Source organism: Oncorhynchus kisutch, linkage group LG14, assembly GCF_002021735.2.
Source record: "Oncorhynchus kisutch isolate 150728-3 linkage group LG14, Okis_V2, whole genome shotgun sequence".
Classification (NCBI taxonomy): domain Eukaryota; kingdom Metazoa; phylum Chordata; class Actinopteri; order Salmoniformes; family Salmonidae; genus Oncorhynchus; species Oncorhynchus kisutch.
The window spans coordinates 63,842,366-63,861,140 of NC_034187.2; the positions used below are offsets into that span (position 1 = coordinate 63,842,366).

The following is an 18,775-nucleotide window of genomic DNA, read 5'->3' on the forward strand; positions in this document are numbered from 1 at the left end:
ACTCCCCATTACCTGCCTAACTCCTAATTGAATGGAGTTGGACTAAGCCTGCCAAGAGGTGATAGAGAAATTCCTTCCCTAATAGGATGCATTTAGTCACAGGCAGCTCTCTGGACGACCTCATGATCAGAATCACCGTAACACACACACACACACACACACACACACACACACACACACACACACACACACACACACACACACACACACACACACACACACACACACACACACACACACACACACACACACACACACACATACACACACACAACACAACCCTCCACTCACCCATACCCCTACCCCACCACTTACCCCTTCTTGACGACGATGACGATGGCCCCCAGCAGCAGAATAAGGACCACCAGTCCCCCAGCACAGGCCCCCAAGATCAGACCCATGTCCTCTGCATGTTGGGACACCTCCAGGGTCCTCTTATGGTCCTTACAGGCACCTACAGGGGAGAGACAACACTGTGTTAGCGTGCTGAACTAAAGCCAGCTGAACAGACCCCTTTTATGGTCCTTACAGGCAGCTACAAAGGAGAGACAAGTTAGAGTGATAGTCTTCTGTATACCACAAGACTGTATTAGGGAGGGAGGAACAGGGGGTGGGAATATGGAGAGAGGGGAGGGAGGGAGGGAGGGAGGGAGGGAGGGAGGGAGGGAGGGAGGGAGGGAGGGAGGGAGGGAGGGAGGGAGGGAGGGAGGGAGGTGAAGAGATAATGCATGGTAGTGAAGTACAGCTCTGCCTTTGTCCCTGACTATGTTCCATAATAGGTAACAGGCTTGGATAAGGAGGAAGATTTTAAGCCGCTAACTAACCAGCGACAGTAGGTGCAGCCAGGGTGGAAAGCTGGACAGACTTGGCCTACATGTGTTTAGAAAACACACCAATTACCTCAGCTAATAGCTAGCTGGAAGTTCATTGAGTCAACCATTTTCTATGCACATACTGTGGGGCAAAAAAGTATTTAGTCAGCCACCAATTGTGCAAGTTCTCCCACTTAAAAAGATGAGAGAGGCATGTAATTTTCATCATAGGTACACTTCAACTATGACAGACAAAACAAGAAAAAAAATCCAGAAAATCACATTGTAGGATTTTTTATGAATTTATTTGCAAATTATGGTGGAAAATAAGTATTTGGTCACCTACAAACAAGCAAGATTTCTGGCTCTCACAGACCTGTAACTTCTTCTTTAATAAGAGGCTCCTCTGTCCTCCACTCGTTACCTGTATTAATGGCACCAGTTTGAACTTGTTATCAGTATAAAAGACACCTGTCCACAACCTCAAACAGTCAAACTCCAAACTCCACTATGCCCAAGACTAGAGAGCTGTCAAAGGACACCAGAAACAAAATGGTAGACCTGCACCAGGCTGGGAAGACTGAATCTGCAATAGGTAAGCAGCTTGGTTTGAAGAAATCAACTGTGGGAGCAATTATTAGGAAATGGAAGACATACAAGACCACTGATAATCTCCCTCAATCTGGGGCTCCACGCAAGATCTCACCCCGTGGGGTCAAAATTATCACAAGAACGGTGAGCAAAAATCCCAGAACCACACGGGGGGACCTAGTGAATGACCTGCAGAGAGTTGGGACCAAAGTAACAAAGCCTACCATCAGTAACACACTACGCCGCCAGGGACTCAAATCCTGCAGTGCCAGACGTGTCCCCCTGCTTTAGCCAGTACATGTCCAGGCCTGTCTGAAGTTTGCTAGAGAGCATTTGGATGATCCAGAAGAAGATTGGGAGAATGTCATATGGTCAGATGAAACCAAATATAACTTTTTGGTAAAAACTCAACTCGTCGTTGCATCCAAAGAACACCATACCTACTGTGTAGCATGGGGGTGGAAACATCATGCTTTGGGGCTGTTTTGCTGCAAAGGGACCAGGACAACTGATCCGTGTAAAGGAAAGAATGAATGTTGCCATGTATCGTGAGATTTTGAGTGAAAACCTCCTTCCATCAGCAAGGGCATTGAAGATGAAACGTGGCTGGATCTTTCAGCATGACAATGATCCCAAACACACCGCCCGGGCAACGAAGGAGTGGCTTCATAAGAAGCATTTCAAGGTCCTGGAGTGGCCTAGCCAGTCTCCAGGTCTCAACCCCATAAAAAAATCTTTGGAGGGAGTTGAAAGTCTGTGTTGCCCAGCAACAGCCCCAAAACATCACTGCTCTAGAGGAGATCTGCATGGAGGAATGGGCCAAAATACCAGCAACAGTGTGTGAAAACCTTGTGAAGACTTACAGAAAACATTTTAACTCTGTCATTGCCAACAAAGGGCATATAACAAAGTATTGAGATAAACTTTTGTTATTGACCAAATACTTATTTTCCACCATAATTTGCAAATAAATTCATAAAAAATCCTACAATGTGATTTTCTGGATTTTTTTCTCATTTTGTCTGTCATAGTTGAAGTGTACCTATGATTAAAATTACAGGCCTCGCTCATCTTTTTAAGTGGGAGAACTTGCACAATTGGTGGCTGACTAAATACTTTTTTGCCCCACTATGTCATAGTCTCACAGTGTTCATTGTGTCTCTACATTTCCATCAGAGCTATAACAGCCTGACATCTCTCTCATGGTGAATTTAGAGCTTCCGTGGTGTCATTTTCCAGAAATGTTTATTGACCGACTAGAGACAGAATTGGTTGAGAATTATAATCTTGTACACCTGCGAGCACACGCTTAATTAAAAGTCTTCTCTCTGATGGGTAAACAAAAAGGAAAGTGAATGAAATGGTCTATCACTGGAGGCACGAAGCCAAAACTAATTATCTACCTATTTTCACTATCCGTCCTTCTATCCTTTCAGCTGGATGTGGTCCTTTCTCCATCAGCTCACTTACCATTTAAAAAATCTCTCTTTTGCCATCTCTCTCTCGTTTGCCATCTCTCTCTCTCACTCTCTCTCTCTCTGTTTTGCTCACTCTCTCTCAATCCCTTTCTACCAGTTAACTACAGCACAACCAATTTGAATAGCATCCATGTTTTCTTCTCTCCCTCCCACTAAGGCATAATATTTTGTCGGCATGGTGGGTAATTTTGCCTGATCCTTAGAAGCCTGTTCAGGAAAACAGAGTGTGGCCTGCTGAAATCTGGATTGCAGATGATTGTAGCTCTGCTAGCTAGCTGGCTCTCTCTCCAGCCTCCAAGTCCCCTTTACTAATGTGTGTGTGAATCACTGTGTTCTTATTGACTCCTGCTGTAGGAAGCACGTTGCCATGCAAAAGTTTACACCACTAAAACTTTCTGCATGGAGGAAAGGTGGAGGGAGAGACAGAGAGAGTAAGAGGAGAGAGAATCTATGAGAGAATGTATATGAGAAAAAAGATTAGGATGGTGGGAGGAGGAACGAAAGGTGGTGGGACGGACAGGACATACATTTTATCTTCATCTGCCAGTGTTAGTATGTCATTAATCAGATATTGTGCTGGTGTCAGCCCGGAACACCTGAGGTGTGACACTAGTCTTCTAAAGACATCAGCATGCATCAATTTGGCTGGCGCCTAGCCTCCTTGGCTAGCTGAACCGAACGAGTGTGCTTGCGTACTCCCTTCAATGGCCTTCGCTTCAAAATCTAGACAAAAAAGCAGCAATAGTACTGTTTGTCCATTTTGAGACGCCGTCGCCAGCATACACTTCCTCAACATGTCAATAATTGTGACGGTTTTGCCTTAAGTGGCCCGTCTCTTTCCCCATCGGTCTCCCTGCTTCACACTTGACATGAGCTCTATCCTTTCATTACGCAGTCACAGAGAGAGAGTGAAAAAGAGAGGGAGGAGTGAAAGAGAGAGAGAGTGAGGGGGGAGTGAAAGAGAGAGAGGGGGTGGGGTGAAAGAGGGAGACGGGGGAGTGAAAGAGAGAGGGGAAAATAAATGTGTGAGAGGAACATGTTATATGTGTGCATGTGTGTGGGCGTGTTAGAGAGAGATAAAGAAAGGTTGTATAATGAGAGAGTGAGAGAAGAAGCTTGAGGCGGACAGACAGACAGACAATAAGACAAGCAAAGACAGAACGAGAGTGTGTGTGTGTGTGTGTGTGTGTGTGTGTGTGTGTGTGTGTGTGTGTGTGTGTGTGTGTGTGTGTGTGTGTGTGTGTGTGTGTGTGTGTGTGTGTGTGTGTGTGTGTGTGAAAAAAATAAAGAATGCCAGAGTACCCTGCCTCCTGAACCTCTCTTTCCCACCACCACAGAAACTGGAACAGCACCAATCTCTCCTTTCTCCCTTCCTCCCTCCACCATGCCACCTTGTCACCGCCACGTACCAAATTAAGGGTATTATAAATATGCTTCTGAGAACCATCCTCTGAACACACACACAGATCCTCTGTCCTGATGGGGTGTAGTGCCAGCAGACAATGGCGAAGAGAGACTCTTTGATGTCAGGACGCTTCAAATAACAGAGTGCAGGGAGAGAGAGAGAGAGAGTAGGGAGAGGAAGGAATCCAATTTCTACAGGGCTTCCTTCTCTAGTGTGCTCTTGATGTCAGGATGCATCAAATAACAGAAAGAATGCAGGAAGAGAGAAAGAAGGGAGAAGAAGGAATCTAATTTCTACAGCCCCCCCCCCCCCACTCTCTCTCTCCACCTCTCTCGCTCTCTCCCCTCTCTCTCTCGCTCTCTCTCTCCCCTCTCTCTCTCGCTCTCTCTCAGCTTCATCTTTCAAAACGCATCAGTGTGTCTGTGAAACATCATGAAGCACAGAACATGTAAACACTGCTTTGCCAGAAAGCATTCTTATGTAGTCTATTTCTCAAAGCCTCTCAATGATGAAGATAGAAGGGAACGATCTGAATGTACCTTTACGGGCAATCCGGATGCAGTTCATTCTCGTCTCCTGAAACAAGAATGGGAGGTTCATTAGCATGGGATAACCACAAGCAAAAATAAAACACATCAAACACCTATTTTATAAGCATAGAACAGGTGTCAGAGCGTGTGTGTATCTGTGTGTGTCTTAGTCACCGAGTCCACCTCTGTGTGGTAAAGTGCAAACTAGCTAATTAAAAAACTCAGTCAGGGAAGAAAGCAGATGACATCTAATTTTAAATGTGATTGTGAGTGACCTGTCCTCTGTTCTCATCAACAACATCCGGACCCCTGGCCCACCCAACCCATTATACACATGCCCCTCTCCTAACCCTCCACCTAGCTAGCCCATCACAGCGATACCAGAGACACATTGTCAAATTAAGATTAGCACATGCTAAATCAGGTTTTATACAAGGGGGGCAATTATGCTAATCTAATCGGAGCTCTGATATTGGAGTCAGAACCCTTTCACCTCAGCGCCTGCGAAATTGCCTTTTTTAATTGAAAACCTGTTCTGGGTGGATCTGTATCCACCCACCTCTTAGTCAGTTGTATTTACCCACAATTCACAGGTTATTACAGCCCCACCTGCTGATATATCATGTGTCATCTTGTCCTCTGTCAAGGTTGACCTGACTCTGAGACAGACCCTTTTGGCATTAAAACAGAGTGGATCCAAAATGGCACCCTATTCCATTCATAGTACACTGCTTATGACCCTGGTCAAAATAGAATGTTGGACTTAGAATGACACCTCCCTGCCTGCTATGTTCTGATGTTATTTATAGAATGATCCTCAGATATGATGCCAATATTTCTAGCCGATATCACAGGTTGAGTGACAGGTAGCTGGTAGCAGAAGATGATTACGGTTGATAACTACATTGACAGGAAATTAACCAGCAGATCCGATAATGGACAGAAGCATTTCAAGAAGCGGCAGCTGACTACGCTGTTTAATATCTTTAATATTGCATCAATAGAGAATTGGGAAAAGGGTCAAAAGATTTGTATCAAAACTATTTAGTCGTTTTTTGCAAGGTTGGTCTGGAAATTCTGTCAAAATATGTGTGACGGACACAGCAAAAGACACTGACAGATTATATACACTCCGTGGCCAGTTTATTCGGTACACCCATCTAGTACCGGGTCGAACCCCCCTTTGCCTCCAGAACATACTGAATTCTCTGGGGCATGTTGCTAAAATAATATCAATGTGCAAAGGAAAACGTCCTCACACCAGTACACCACCGCCACCAGCCTGTACCGTTGACACCAGGCAGGATGGGGCCATGGACTGTGCTATGGCAAAGTGGGTGGGGTTATATCCTTCCTGTTTGGCCCTGTCCGGGGGTGTCCTCGGATGGGGCCACAGTGTCTCCTGACCCCTCCTGTCTCAGCCTCCAGTATTTATGCTGCAGTAGTTTGTGTCGGGGGGCTAGGGTCAGTTTGTTATATCTGGAGTACTTCTCCTGTCCTATTCGGTGTCCTGTGTGAATCTAAATGTGCGTTCTCTAATTCTCTCCTTCTCTCTTTCTTTCTCTCTCTCGGAGGACCTGAGCCCTAGGACCATGCCCCAGGACTACCTGACATGATGACTCCTTGCTGTCCCCAGTCCACCTGGCCATGCTGCTGCTCCAGTTTCAACTGTTCTGCCTTATTATTATTCGACCATGCTGGTCATTTATGATCATTTGAACATCTTGGCCATGTTCTGTTATAATCTCCACCCGGCACAGCCAGAAGAGGACTGGCCACCCCACATATGCTCTCTCTAATTCTCTCTTTCTTTCTCTCTCTCGGAGGACCTGAGCCCTAGGACCATGCCCCAGGACTACCTGACATGATGACTCCTTGCTGTCCCCAGTCCACCTGGCCATGCTGCTGCGCCAGTTTCAACTGTTCTGCCTTATTATTATTCGACCATGCTGGTCATTTATGAACATTTGAACATCTTGGCCATGTTCTGTTATAATCTCCACCCGGCACAGCCAGAAGAGGACTGGCCACCCCACATAGCCTGATTCCTCTCTAGGTTTCTTCCTAGGTTTTGGCCTTTCTAGGGAGTTTTTCCTAGCCACCGTGCTTCTACACCTGCATTGCTTGCTGTTTGGGGTTTTAGGCTGGGTTTCTGTACAGCACTTTGAGATATCAGCTGATGTACGAAGGGCTATATAAATAAATTTGATTTGATTTTGATTTGCTCTGCAAAATCCTGACTCTGCCATCAGCATGACGCAACAGGAACCGGGAATCGTCGGACTAGGCAATGGTTTTCCTCTCCTCAATTGTCCAGTGTTGGTGATGGCGTGCCTGCTGGAGCCGCTTCTTCTTGTTTGTAGCTGATAGGAGTGGAACCTGCTTTGGTGCTCTGCGTTGTGCGTTCAGAGATGCCTTTCTGCACACCACTGTTGTACTGTGCCGTTATTTGCCTGTTTGTAACCCGCCTGCTGGCTTGCACATTCTTGCACACACCGATAAATCCATGATGATTTAGAATTTCAATAAGCATTTTTCTACGGCTGGCCATGTTTTCCACCTGGCTACCCCTACCCCAGTAAACAGCCCTGCACACCCCACAGCAACCTATCCAAGCCTCCCCATTTCTCCTTCACCCAAATCCAAATAGCTAATGTTCTGCAATAGCTGCAAAATCTGGACCCCTACAAATCAGCCGGGCTAGACAATCTGGACCCTCTCTTTCTAAAATTATCCGCCGAAATTGTTGCAACCCCTATTACTAGCCTGTTCTACCTCTCTTTCGTATCGTCTGAGATCACCAAAGGTTGGAAAGCTGACACTCTAGACCCAAACTGCTACAGACCCCTATCTATCCTACCCTGCCTTTCTAATGTCTTCGAAATCCAAGTTAACAAACAGATCACCGACCATTTCGAATCCCACCGTACCTTCTCTGCTATGTAATCTGGTTTTCGAGCTGGTCATGGGTGCACCTCAGCCACGCTCAAGGTCCTAAACGATATCACAACCGCCATCGATAAGAGACAATACTGTGCAGCTGTATTCATCGACCTGGCCAAGGCTTTCGACTCTGTCAATCACCACATTCTTATCGGCAGACTCAACAGCCTTGGTTTCTCAAATGACTGCTTCGCCTGGTTCACCAACTACTTCTCTGATAGAGTTCAGTGTGTCAAATCGGAGGGCTGTTGTTCGGACCTCTGGCAATCTCTATGGGGGTACCACAGGTTTCAATCCTCGGGCCGACTCTCTTCTCTGTATACATCAATGATGTCGCTCTTGCTGCTGGTGATTCTCTGATCCACCTCTACGCAGACGGCACCATTCTGTATACTTCTGGCCCCTTTTTGGACACTGTGTTAACTAACCTCCAGAAGAACTTCAATGCCATACAACTCTCCTTCCGTTGCCTCCAACTGCTCTTAACTGCAAGTAAAACTAAATGCATGCTCTTCAACCAATCGCTGCCCGCACCTGCCCGCCTGTCCAGCTTCACTACACTGAACAGTTCTGACTTAGAATATGTGGACAACAACAAACACCTAGGTATCTGGTTAAACTGTAAACTCTCCTTCCAGACTCACATTAACCTGTTGAGTGTAGGGGGCAGTATTTGATGTTTGGATGAAAAACATACCCAAATGAAACTGCCTATTTCTCAGGCCCATAAACTAGAATATGCATATAATTGGCAGATTAGGATTGAAAACACTCTAAAGTTTCCAAAACTGTCAAAAATATTGTCTGTGAGTATAACAGAACTGACATTGCAGGCGAAAACCTGAGGAAAATCCAAAGAGGAAGTGCCCTCTATTTTGAAAGCTCCCTGTTCCATTGCATGCCTTCCCTACATTTAAAGGGATATCAACCAGATTCCTTTTCCTATGGCTTCCACATGGTGTGACCAGTCTTTAGACATAGTTTCAGGCTTTTATTCTGAAAAATGAGCGAGAAAGATCACATCGCGTCAGTGGTGCCAGCAGAGTTTTGCATGCCCTTGCAGCTTGGAGCAGACATTTTCTCTCTCACTCCTATTGAAAAAGCTACGGTCCGGTTGAAATATTATCGATTATTTATTGTAAAAACAACCTGAGGATTGATTTAAAAAAAACATTTGACATGTTTCTACGAACTTTACGGATACTATTTGGAATTTGTCTGCCCCGTCGTGACCACTCGAGCCTGTGGATTTCTGAACATAACGCTCCAACCAAATGGAGGTTTTTGGATTTAAAAATAATCTTTATGGAACAAAAGGAACATTTATTGTGTAACTGGGAGTCTCATGAGTGCAAACATCGAAAGATCATCAAAGGCAAGCGATTCCTTTTATTGCTTTTCTGACTTTCGTGACCAATATACTTTGCTGCTAGCTGTTTGTAATGTTTTGTCTGCTGAGAGAGATGTCCTAACATAAACGCTTGGATAGCTTTCGCCGAAAAGCTTTTTTGAAATCTGACACACCAGGTCGATTAACAACAAGCTAAGCTGTGTTTTGCTATATTGCACTTGTGATTTCATGAAAATTAAATATATTTAGTAAATTAATTTGAATTTGGCACTCTGCAATTCAGCGGATGTTGACGAAAATGATCCCGCTAACGGGATGGGTGTGCCAAGAAGTTAAGCATCTCCAATCAAAAATTAAATCTAGAATCGGCTTCCTGTTTCGCAAGAAAGCATCCTTCACTCATGCTGCCAAACATACCCTTGTAAAACTGACTATCCTACCGATCCTAGACTTCGGCGATGTCATTTACAAAATAGCCTCCAACACTCAGCAAATTGGATGCAGTCTATCACAGTACCATCTGTTTTGTCACCAAAAATCACTGAAGCTGGAGACTCATATCTCCCTCACTAATTTTAAGCACCAGCTGTCAGAGCAGCTCACAGATCACTGCACCTGTAAATAGCCCATCTGTAAATAGCCCATCCAACTACCTCATCTCCATACTGTTATTTTATTTATTTTACTCCTTTGCATCCCAGTATCTCTACTTGCACACTCATCTTCTGCACATCAATCACTCAAGTGTTTCATTGCTATATTGTAATTATTTCGCCACTATGACCTATTTATTGCTTTACCTCCCTTATCCTACCTCATTTGCACACAGACTTTTTCTATTGTATTATTGACTGTATGTTTGTTGATTCCATGTGTAACTCTGTGCTGTTGTTTGTGTTGCGCTGCTTTGGTTTATCTTGGCCAGTTCGGAGTTGTAAATGAGAACTTGTTCTCAACTAGCCTACCTGGTTAAATAAAAAATAAAAAATGTAAAGAAATTCTTCTTCGACCTCTCGTCAACGTTTTCGCCCACAGGACTGCCGCTGTCTGGATGTTTATTGTTTGCAGGCCCATTCTCTGGTAACACTACTGTCGTGCGTTTCTGACATACTGGAACCGGCGGGCCTGGCACCTGTGATCATACCACGCTCAAAGTCGCTTAGCTCACTCTTTGCCCATCCTAACATTCAATCAAACAGTAACTGAATGCCTCGATGCCCGTCTGCTTGTTTTATATAGCAAGCCACGGCCACGTGACTCAGTGTCTGTAGGACTGTGTTTGTGATGTGTGTGTGATGTGTGTGTGGGTATGTGTCTGAGCACTTCTGTGTTTTATAAAGAACTGATTGCACCAATCTTGCTGTATTTCAAGCTCCAGTAAAGACATCCGTCAAAGCAATTACAGTTCCATTCAGTGGCAGCAGCAGCTCTCAGAGCCATGGTTCTGGAAACCTACAGCTAATTATCCTGAATAATTGTCAAAAAATGATTTGCTTCCCCCTTTTTGCAGAGCCAGCAAATACACACACACACACACACACACACCGCAAGTCCAGGCTGATTTGAATAGAGAAGTTTTATAAACAGATTGAGATAAAATTGCTCGCAGGGCAGACAGAGAAACACTAATATACATGAATTAGAATATTCCAATCTTATGGGCTGCTTTGTCAGGATGGAATAGAACGGTGGCTAAGAGTGCTCTAAGAGGTAGGTAAACGTACAACTATAATAACACAGTCATAATGACACACACACACACACACACCAAAAAAAACATTTAATTGGGTATTAAGGGAGGACGGAGGAGTCATTAGAACTGCAAGCCACTGACGTCAAAGGGTTCAGTATTAGTTTTAATGATCGATAGTTGAGACACACAAGAGATTGAGTCAGAGTGTGATTCAGAAGACAGACACACACTGAGGATAAGTCCTTGCCATTACAGCCAAGGGAAGTTAGTCATTCCAGCATTACAACCTATGGAAACTTCTAACCTGTGGTGCTTTTCCCCTACTGAATCCTAGCAACCAGGTAGGAAGCACGTGTTTGACCGGTTCTGCTCTGGGACTCTCTCTGATGCATTTTGACCCAGGCGATTGCAGTACAACGACTGAAGACGCAGTTTCCAAACCGCCTTGGCGCACACCTTTTACTAAACACTTTTTAAATAAATATGCCGCTACCAGAGTCATATGGTCATACTGTATATATGATGCATGATATCCAACTCTCTCTGAGAGGCTGAAGCCAGGCAGACCAGACTGTAGTCATTTAGCTCCATATGGGCTTTATGATTGAAACAGCACCTGGCCCACTACTTCCTCTTTTTATCTACCTTAAGTCTCATTTCAGTTTCCTCTAGGCAGCAGGCTCAGAGGGGACAGAGAGAGAAAGAAAGAAAGAAAGAAAGAAAGAAAGAAAGAAAGAAAGAAAGAAAGAAAGAAAGAAAGAAAGAAAGAAAGAAAGAAAGAAAGAAAGAAAGAAAGAAAGAAAGAGAAAGAGAGAGAGAGACAGAGAGAGAGTCCAGAACAGCCTGAGTTTCAGAGCTGAAGTACTTCTCTCCTACAGCTACAGTTTGACCTTCTCAATTCAATAACACTTGATTTGTCCCAAAGGACTGTAGTTTAACCTGGTCCCCTGATCTGTCCGTGCTGTCTTGCTTACTCCTATGGCATGTTTGACAAAGTCTCCAGACTTGACTCAGACTTTATTGACAGGTCAATAAACTCACCCCTCTGAAGTTGCTTATAGCCTGGAAGAAGACCAGGTAGTTCTTGGAGGGGTCCAGGGGAGTGTTCCAGTAGCCGTTATAGGTGTGGTTGTCCCCTACGGTGAACGGAGTGGCCTCAGGGAGACTGGAGGGGGGAAGCTCAGCCGTGTAGTAGTGGGACTTAGACTGAGCCTCCACCTGGGACGCTGGCACAGGGAAACAGTCTGACCCGCTACCCAGCTCCCTCCTCCTCCTCCTGCTCCTCCTGACCCGCCTGGAACCGTCCTCTTCTACAACCACCACCTGGTACGCACTGCGGGGAGAGGGATGACAACAGACTGATAGGTGATAACTACGCTGGAAACAAATGGCCCTCTTAAAGGGGAAATCTGCATTAGCTACATCCATTTTTGCACTTGTAAATTAGTTATATAGATTCTTAAAGAATCCAACTTAAAAATGCCTCATGAACCCAAAATATAATGTTGTTTTACTCCAATGTTTGTAAACCAAGTAACACTCTATAGCCTCAAAACATGGTTAAGACTTTAATTTTGATATCATGGATGGTCAGTCCTTGCATCCATAGCTCGGTCTATGAATGTGAGAGTGCCAGGCCCATCTCTCAGCTTTATAACGAAACAGTGGTGGGGAGAATACTTTATTCTTGTTTCAACTACGGATTGTCCCTTTAAGGTCACCCTTGTAAAAAAAGTTCTCAAAGACACTTCCTGATTAAATAAAAGGTGGAATAAAATAAGAAACACAAATCAAATAGCAATGACATTTATTCAAAACATTCTTGTTATACAAGTGAATATATTTATCTAGTGGTAGACATGAGTGACCGTTGTGTGAGGCCTATTACTGTGATTAGTAATGTGACTGTACCTGACTGGTGCTCCTCTGCCCAGCGCTGGTCTCAACAGCACCGTGATGGTGCTCTCTGACTCACTGAGTGGGGCTGGGACATCCTCATAGTCAAACACTGGGGCTGAGAGAGGAGGAAGGGAGAGAGAGGAGATAAAGAGGTAGAGCAGGAGAGAGTGTGTGTGTGTGTGTGTGTGTGTGTGTGTGTGTGTGTGTGTGTGTGTGTGTGTGTGTGTGTGTGTGTGTGTGTGTGTGTGTGTGTGTGTGTGTGTGTGTGTGTGTGTGTGTGTGTGTGTGTGTGAGTGAGAGATAGAAGATTAGGGAGTAAGTAACAAAACAATCACATATAACACATGAAGTGGGATAAAACTCATTCACATAGACAGCTGCAGGACATTCCCATAATTATTCACAGGGACGATAAGAATCCCCTGTAATTACAATACATCCCACAGCCACACCCCCTTGAACAGGACTGCAGACTGGAACATACCTTGGTGAGCTCCCATCTATGGGGAACACACACACACATTGTGTTCCCGTCCCTGTTTACCGTTAAAAGACAATTAGCAAAGGAGCAGCCAGCCAATAAAAAACATGAGCATTCACAGTAAAGAAAGATTCTTAATAATCAGCTAAACCAACAGCCTCTGAAATGAAAGGATGCAAGACTTCACTCTCACACAGTCACACGCATGTGCACAGGTTCCTTTCACGCTGTTCCCAGAGTGGTAGCCAGGGCGCCAAAACAGCGGAGAAGTTTTGCCTCGCGCTTCAACGCTCTTAGCTGTTGTGGAAATTGATTACTCATATCGCAAAGTCTACCTGGTGTTGTTTTTCCATTTTGGGTCAGAAGAAAAAGGGTTCTTTGGCTGCTCCCATAGGAGAACTGTTTTTTGGTTCCAAGTAGAACCCTTTTGGGCTCCATGTAAAACCCTTTCCACAAAAGGTTCTACATGGAACCCAAGTGAATGCAGTGAATGCAGGTGAAATCTACGATCCCCTATTGATGTCACTTGTTAAATCCACTTCAATCAGTGTTGATGAAGAGGAGGAGACAGGTTAAAGAAGGATTTTCAAGCCTTGAGACAATTGAGACATGGATTGTGTATGTGTGCTATTCAAAGGGAGAATGGGGAAGACAAAAAATGTAAATGCCTTTGAACGGGGTATGGTAGTAGATGCCAGGCGCACCTGTTTTGTCACGCCCTGACCTGAGTATTCTTGGTTTTCTTTATATATTTTGGTTAGGTCAGGGTGTGACATGGGTGATGAATGTGTTTTGTACTGTCTAGGGGTTTGTAGGTTTATGGGGTTGTTTACCATCTAGGTGTTTATGTATGTCTATGGTTGCCTAGATTGGTTCTCAATTAGAGGCAGCTGTTTATCGTTGTCTCTGATTGGGAAGCATATTTAGGCAGCCATCTTCTTGTTTGCACTCAGTATTTATAGTGGTCACGTTCGTTTTGATATTTTGTTTGTTTGTTTAGTGTACTTCGTGTTTGTTTTCATCTATAATTAAAAGGATGTATTCACATCACGCTGCGCTTTGGTCGACTCACTACAACGATCGTGACAGGTTTGAGTGTGTCAAGAACTGCAACGCTGCTGAGTTTCACGCTCAACAGTTTCCCGTGTGTATCAAGAATGGCCCACCACCACCGAAAGACAGCTGTGGGAAGCATTGGAATCGACATGGGCCAGCATCACTTGTGGAACGCTTTCGGCACCTTGAAGAGTCCATTCCCCGACGAATGGAGGCTGTTCTGAGGGTAAATGGGGGTGCAACTCAATATTAGGAAGATGTTCCTAATGTTTTGTACACTCAGTTGAGGTTAAACCCAAAAATATTAGACAGAGTAAGAGTGTAACATACACATTCATGGCTAGTACTAACTCAGTATGGAGAAACTGGAGAAGGTGTGTAGTATGGCTGGATTCAATACCTTCAACCGCAGGATAGAAAACCAAGCCTTTGTAAATGTATGAAGGACCAATGAAGAAAGCACACTTTCCTTTATTGTGGTGGGTTTAAGAGGGCATGTTAGAGAAATACATGAATAGAGTTAAGTGGAAAGGCTAGAGAGAGAGAGATGAGACAGGTCAGAGGTGACAGTTGCAGTACTTTATCCACAGCAGCTCACAGGTCATGGGTCAAGCACTGACTGTGGCTCAATAGAGAAGACCTGTACAACCACACAAAAGTGAAGGATATGGACAGAGCCAGTGGGATTTTTCCAGCCATACATGCTCCACCATGATGTTATTTCATACTTTAATGCCACATTCTGTAATTTGTTTTACAACCAAACTCTTCATTAATTTAAATGGTCATTGAACAGCAGTGACTATTGTAGATTGTACATTTAAAGGGGTGGAAAAGCCACAGGTCGTTAACTTGCCTCCTCGTGCAATAGATTTATGTTGATTCTAGAGTGACTCACTCAACTAACTGGCCATTAATTCCCAGTAAATGGTATTATTTCTCACGAAACGGGGGAAAGAAGAAATGCCAATCAGACACCCAGGGGCTGCTATTGTCAGGTGCTTTAGAAAAGTTGAAAGGCTACCTACCCCACACCGTGTTTGGAAACGATCATACTGAATATTTATTTGTGTGCCAAAGTTCAGGCCTCCCGGTCTTGCTCTGACGCAGGTTGTGAGGATAGAACATTAGTGCAAAAATAGGTATGGGATCATTCACAAGCTCACTGTGTGGGAGAAGGGAATGTATTTTCTTTGAACAAGACCCAGGAACCCAATGCTATCCTGATGCAGTGAAAAATGCTGAAAAAGAATCTAAACATAAAGTAAGCTTTATTTTTGTGGACCTACCACATTTCTGCTTACACAGAGTCAGTCCCATCTCTCAGGACAGAACAAGGAACAAGTCATCAAGTCAAACAACCCACAGCAACCCCTCTAGTCTACCCCCAGCTTCATTCTCAGCCCCAGCCCTAACCCTGAGGCGTCAGTCACTGCTTATTCCATAGTTCCTCACCGGAGATGTTGGTGGTGATCTCAGTGAGGGCGGTCTGTCCGAAGCCCTTGGCGGTGCGAGCTCTAACAGACACCAGGTAGGTGGTGCCGGGGTGTAGGCCAGAGAACATGTGGTATGTTTCGTTCCTCAGTTTGGAAACGGTACGGCGAGGGCCTGGTACGTTGATACCTGGGTCAGATGACTCGATGCCCTGATAACTGATCTGGGGGACCGGGAACAAAACACAGACAAATAGGGTCACAATGCTGTGTTGTTGTTGTTGTAGTAGTAAGAGTATTGTTGTTCAAACAGATTTAGGAACAAGGAACAAAACACAAACCATAGAATCACAATGAGTAGTCTCTGATGACAAACTGTGAACATAGATGAATCACAATGAGTAGTCTCTGATGACAAACTGTGAACATAGATGAATCACAATGAGTAGTCTCTGATGACAAACTGTGAACATAGATGAATCAAAATGAGACCTGATTCCGCTACCTGAGATCATTTGATAGGTGTTGTCAGTGTTATTGTTCTTGGAGGAGAGAGAGATGTTTTGCTGTGGGTTGTTTCAATGTGGGGAGTCAAGCAGAGATTTTACAAATGAGGTGGTGTTACTGTGTCTCTGACTGTGCCTGCCTACCTGGCACCCCAACCCACAGTGACACCATGCAGCCCAGAATGAGATCATTCCTGTTATCATCATGTGTTACTGAAGGAAGCACTCAGAACATCTCCTCTGTCACCACGCAGACAACCAACACACCCCAATTATTTCTGCTGCTGTTCTTTTCTGCTTCACTCTCCTTTCTTTTCTCAGAGAGCCCGTTCTCAGTGCCTCTCTTGTCTAATGTTCCTCTCTTCTCTTCTTTCCCTCGCTCTCCTCCCCCATCTCCCTTCTCTCTCTCGTCCCTCTCTTCTCTCTCTTCTCTATCCACTCACCAGGCAGCTCTGACACGTCCTTGTTTCTCATTCTCCTCTCTCCTGATTCAACTGTCTATTCTCACTCCTCCATTCCTCCCTTCTTTCACACACTGCCTAAATTCATCTTCCCACTTCTCATCATCTTCTCCCTACTCCTACTGCATCTTCCTTTTCCTTTCTCAACCTTCAATATCTATTCCAACAATTTCTTCATTTCATCATTCTATCTATCAGTCTCTCTCCATCTCACTATTTACATGTCTCATGCAGTACTTTATCCACAGCAGCTCACAGGTCATGGGTCAAGCACTGACTGTGGCTCAATAGAGAAGACCTGTACAACCACACAAAAGTGAAGGATATGGACAGAGCCAGTGGGATTTGTCCAGCCATACATGCTCCACCATGATGTTATTTCATACTTTAATGCCACATCCTGTAATTTGTTTTACAACCAAACTCTTCATTAATTTAAATGGTCATTGAACAGCAGTGACTATTGTAGATTTTACATTTAAAGGGATGGAAAAGCCACAGGTCGTTAACTTGCCTTCTCGTGCAATAGATTTATGTTGATTCTAGAGTGACTCACTCAACTAACTGGCCATTAATTCCCAGGAAATTGTATTACTTCTCACGAAACGGGGGGAAACCACTGCTTTTAATCATGGCAAGGAAACATGACCAAATACAAACAGTGTAGCTATTCCCTCCGCAAGGCAATCAAACAAGCTAAGCGTCAGTATAGAGACAAAGTAGAGTCGCAATTCAACGGCTCAGACACGAGATGTATGTGGCAGGGTCTACAGACAATCACAGATTACAAAAAGAAAACCAGCACCGTCGCGGACACCGACGTCTGCCGGCCCAGACTGCATCCCTAGCCGCGTCCTCAGAGCATGCGCAGACCAGCTGGCTGGTGTGTTTACGGATATATTCAATCAATCCCTATCCCAGTCTGTTGTTCCCACATGCTTCAAGAGGGCCACCATTGTTCCTGTTCCCAAGAAAGCTAAGGTAACTGAGCTAAACGACTATCGCCCTGTAGCACTCACTTGCTTTGAGAGACTACCTGACACCCTAGACCCACTCCAATTTGCTTACCACCCCAATAGGTCCACAGACGACCAATCACAATCACACTGTACACTGCCCAAACCCATCTGGACAAGAGGAATACATATGTAAGAATGCTGTTCATCAATTACAGCTCAGCATTTAACACCATAGTACCCTCCAAACTCGTCATTAAGCTCAAGACCCTTGGTCTCAACCCCGCCCTGTGCAACTGGGTCCTGGACTTTCTGACGAGCCGCCCTCAGGTGGTGAGGGTAGGAAACAACATATCCACCCCGCTGATCCTCAAAACTGGGGCCTCACAAGGGTGCGTTCTCAGCCCTCTCCTGTACTGCCTGTTCACCCATGACTGCGTGGCCATGCACGCCTCCAACTCAATCATCAAGTTTGCAGATGACACTGCAGTGGTAGGCTTGATTACCAACAACGACGAGACGGCCTACATGGAGGAGGTAAGGGCCCCTGGAGTGTGGTGTCAGGAAAATAACCTCACACTCAACATCAACAAAACCAAGGAGATTATCGTGGACTTCAGGAAACAGCAGAGGGAGCACCCCCCTATCCACATAAACGGGACAGTAATGGAGAAGCTGGAAAGTTAAGTTCCTCGGCGTACACATCACGGACAAAGTGAAATGGTCCACCCACACAGATAGCGTGGTGAAGGGGCAACAGCGCATCTTCAATCTCAGGAGGCTAAAGAACATTGGCTTGTCACCGAAAACACTCAAACTTTTACAGACGCACAATCGAGAGCATCCTGTTGGGCTGTATCACCGCCTGGTACGGCAACTGCTCCGCTCACAACCGTAAGGCTCTCCAGAGGGTGGTGAGGTCTGCACAACACAACACATCACCGGGGCAAACTAACTGGCCTCCAGGACACCTACACCACCCGATGTTGCAGGAAAGCCAAAAAGATCATCAAGGACAAAAACCACCCGAGCCACTGCCTGTTCACCCCACTATCATCCAGAAGGTGAGGTCAGTACAGGTGCATCAAAGCTGGGACTGAGAGACTGAAAACAGCTTCTATCTCAAGGCCATCAGACTGTTAAACAGCCACCACTAACATTGAGTGGCTGCTGCCAACAC

General features: G+C 45.0%; 1 protein-coding gene across 1 annotated transcript in view; it reads right to left on the minus strand.

Moving 5' to 3' along the window:
- Window positions 1-18,775, minus strand: part of LOC109904417 (receptor-type tyrosine-protein phosphatase U-like) — a 268,951-nt gene that overhangs the window by 51,822 nt on the left and 198,354 nt on the right. The window contains 5 exon segments of the mRNA XM_031788734.1: window positions 316-454; window positions 4,826-4,862; window positions 11,845-12,136; window positions 12,715-12,817; window positions 15,695-15,896. Of these exon segments, the coding sequence (XP_031644594.1) occupies window positions 316-454; window positions 4,826-4,862; window positions 11,845-12,136; window positions 12,715-12,817; window positions 15,695-15,896 (773 nt within the window).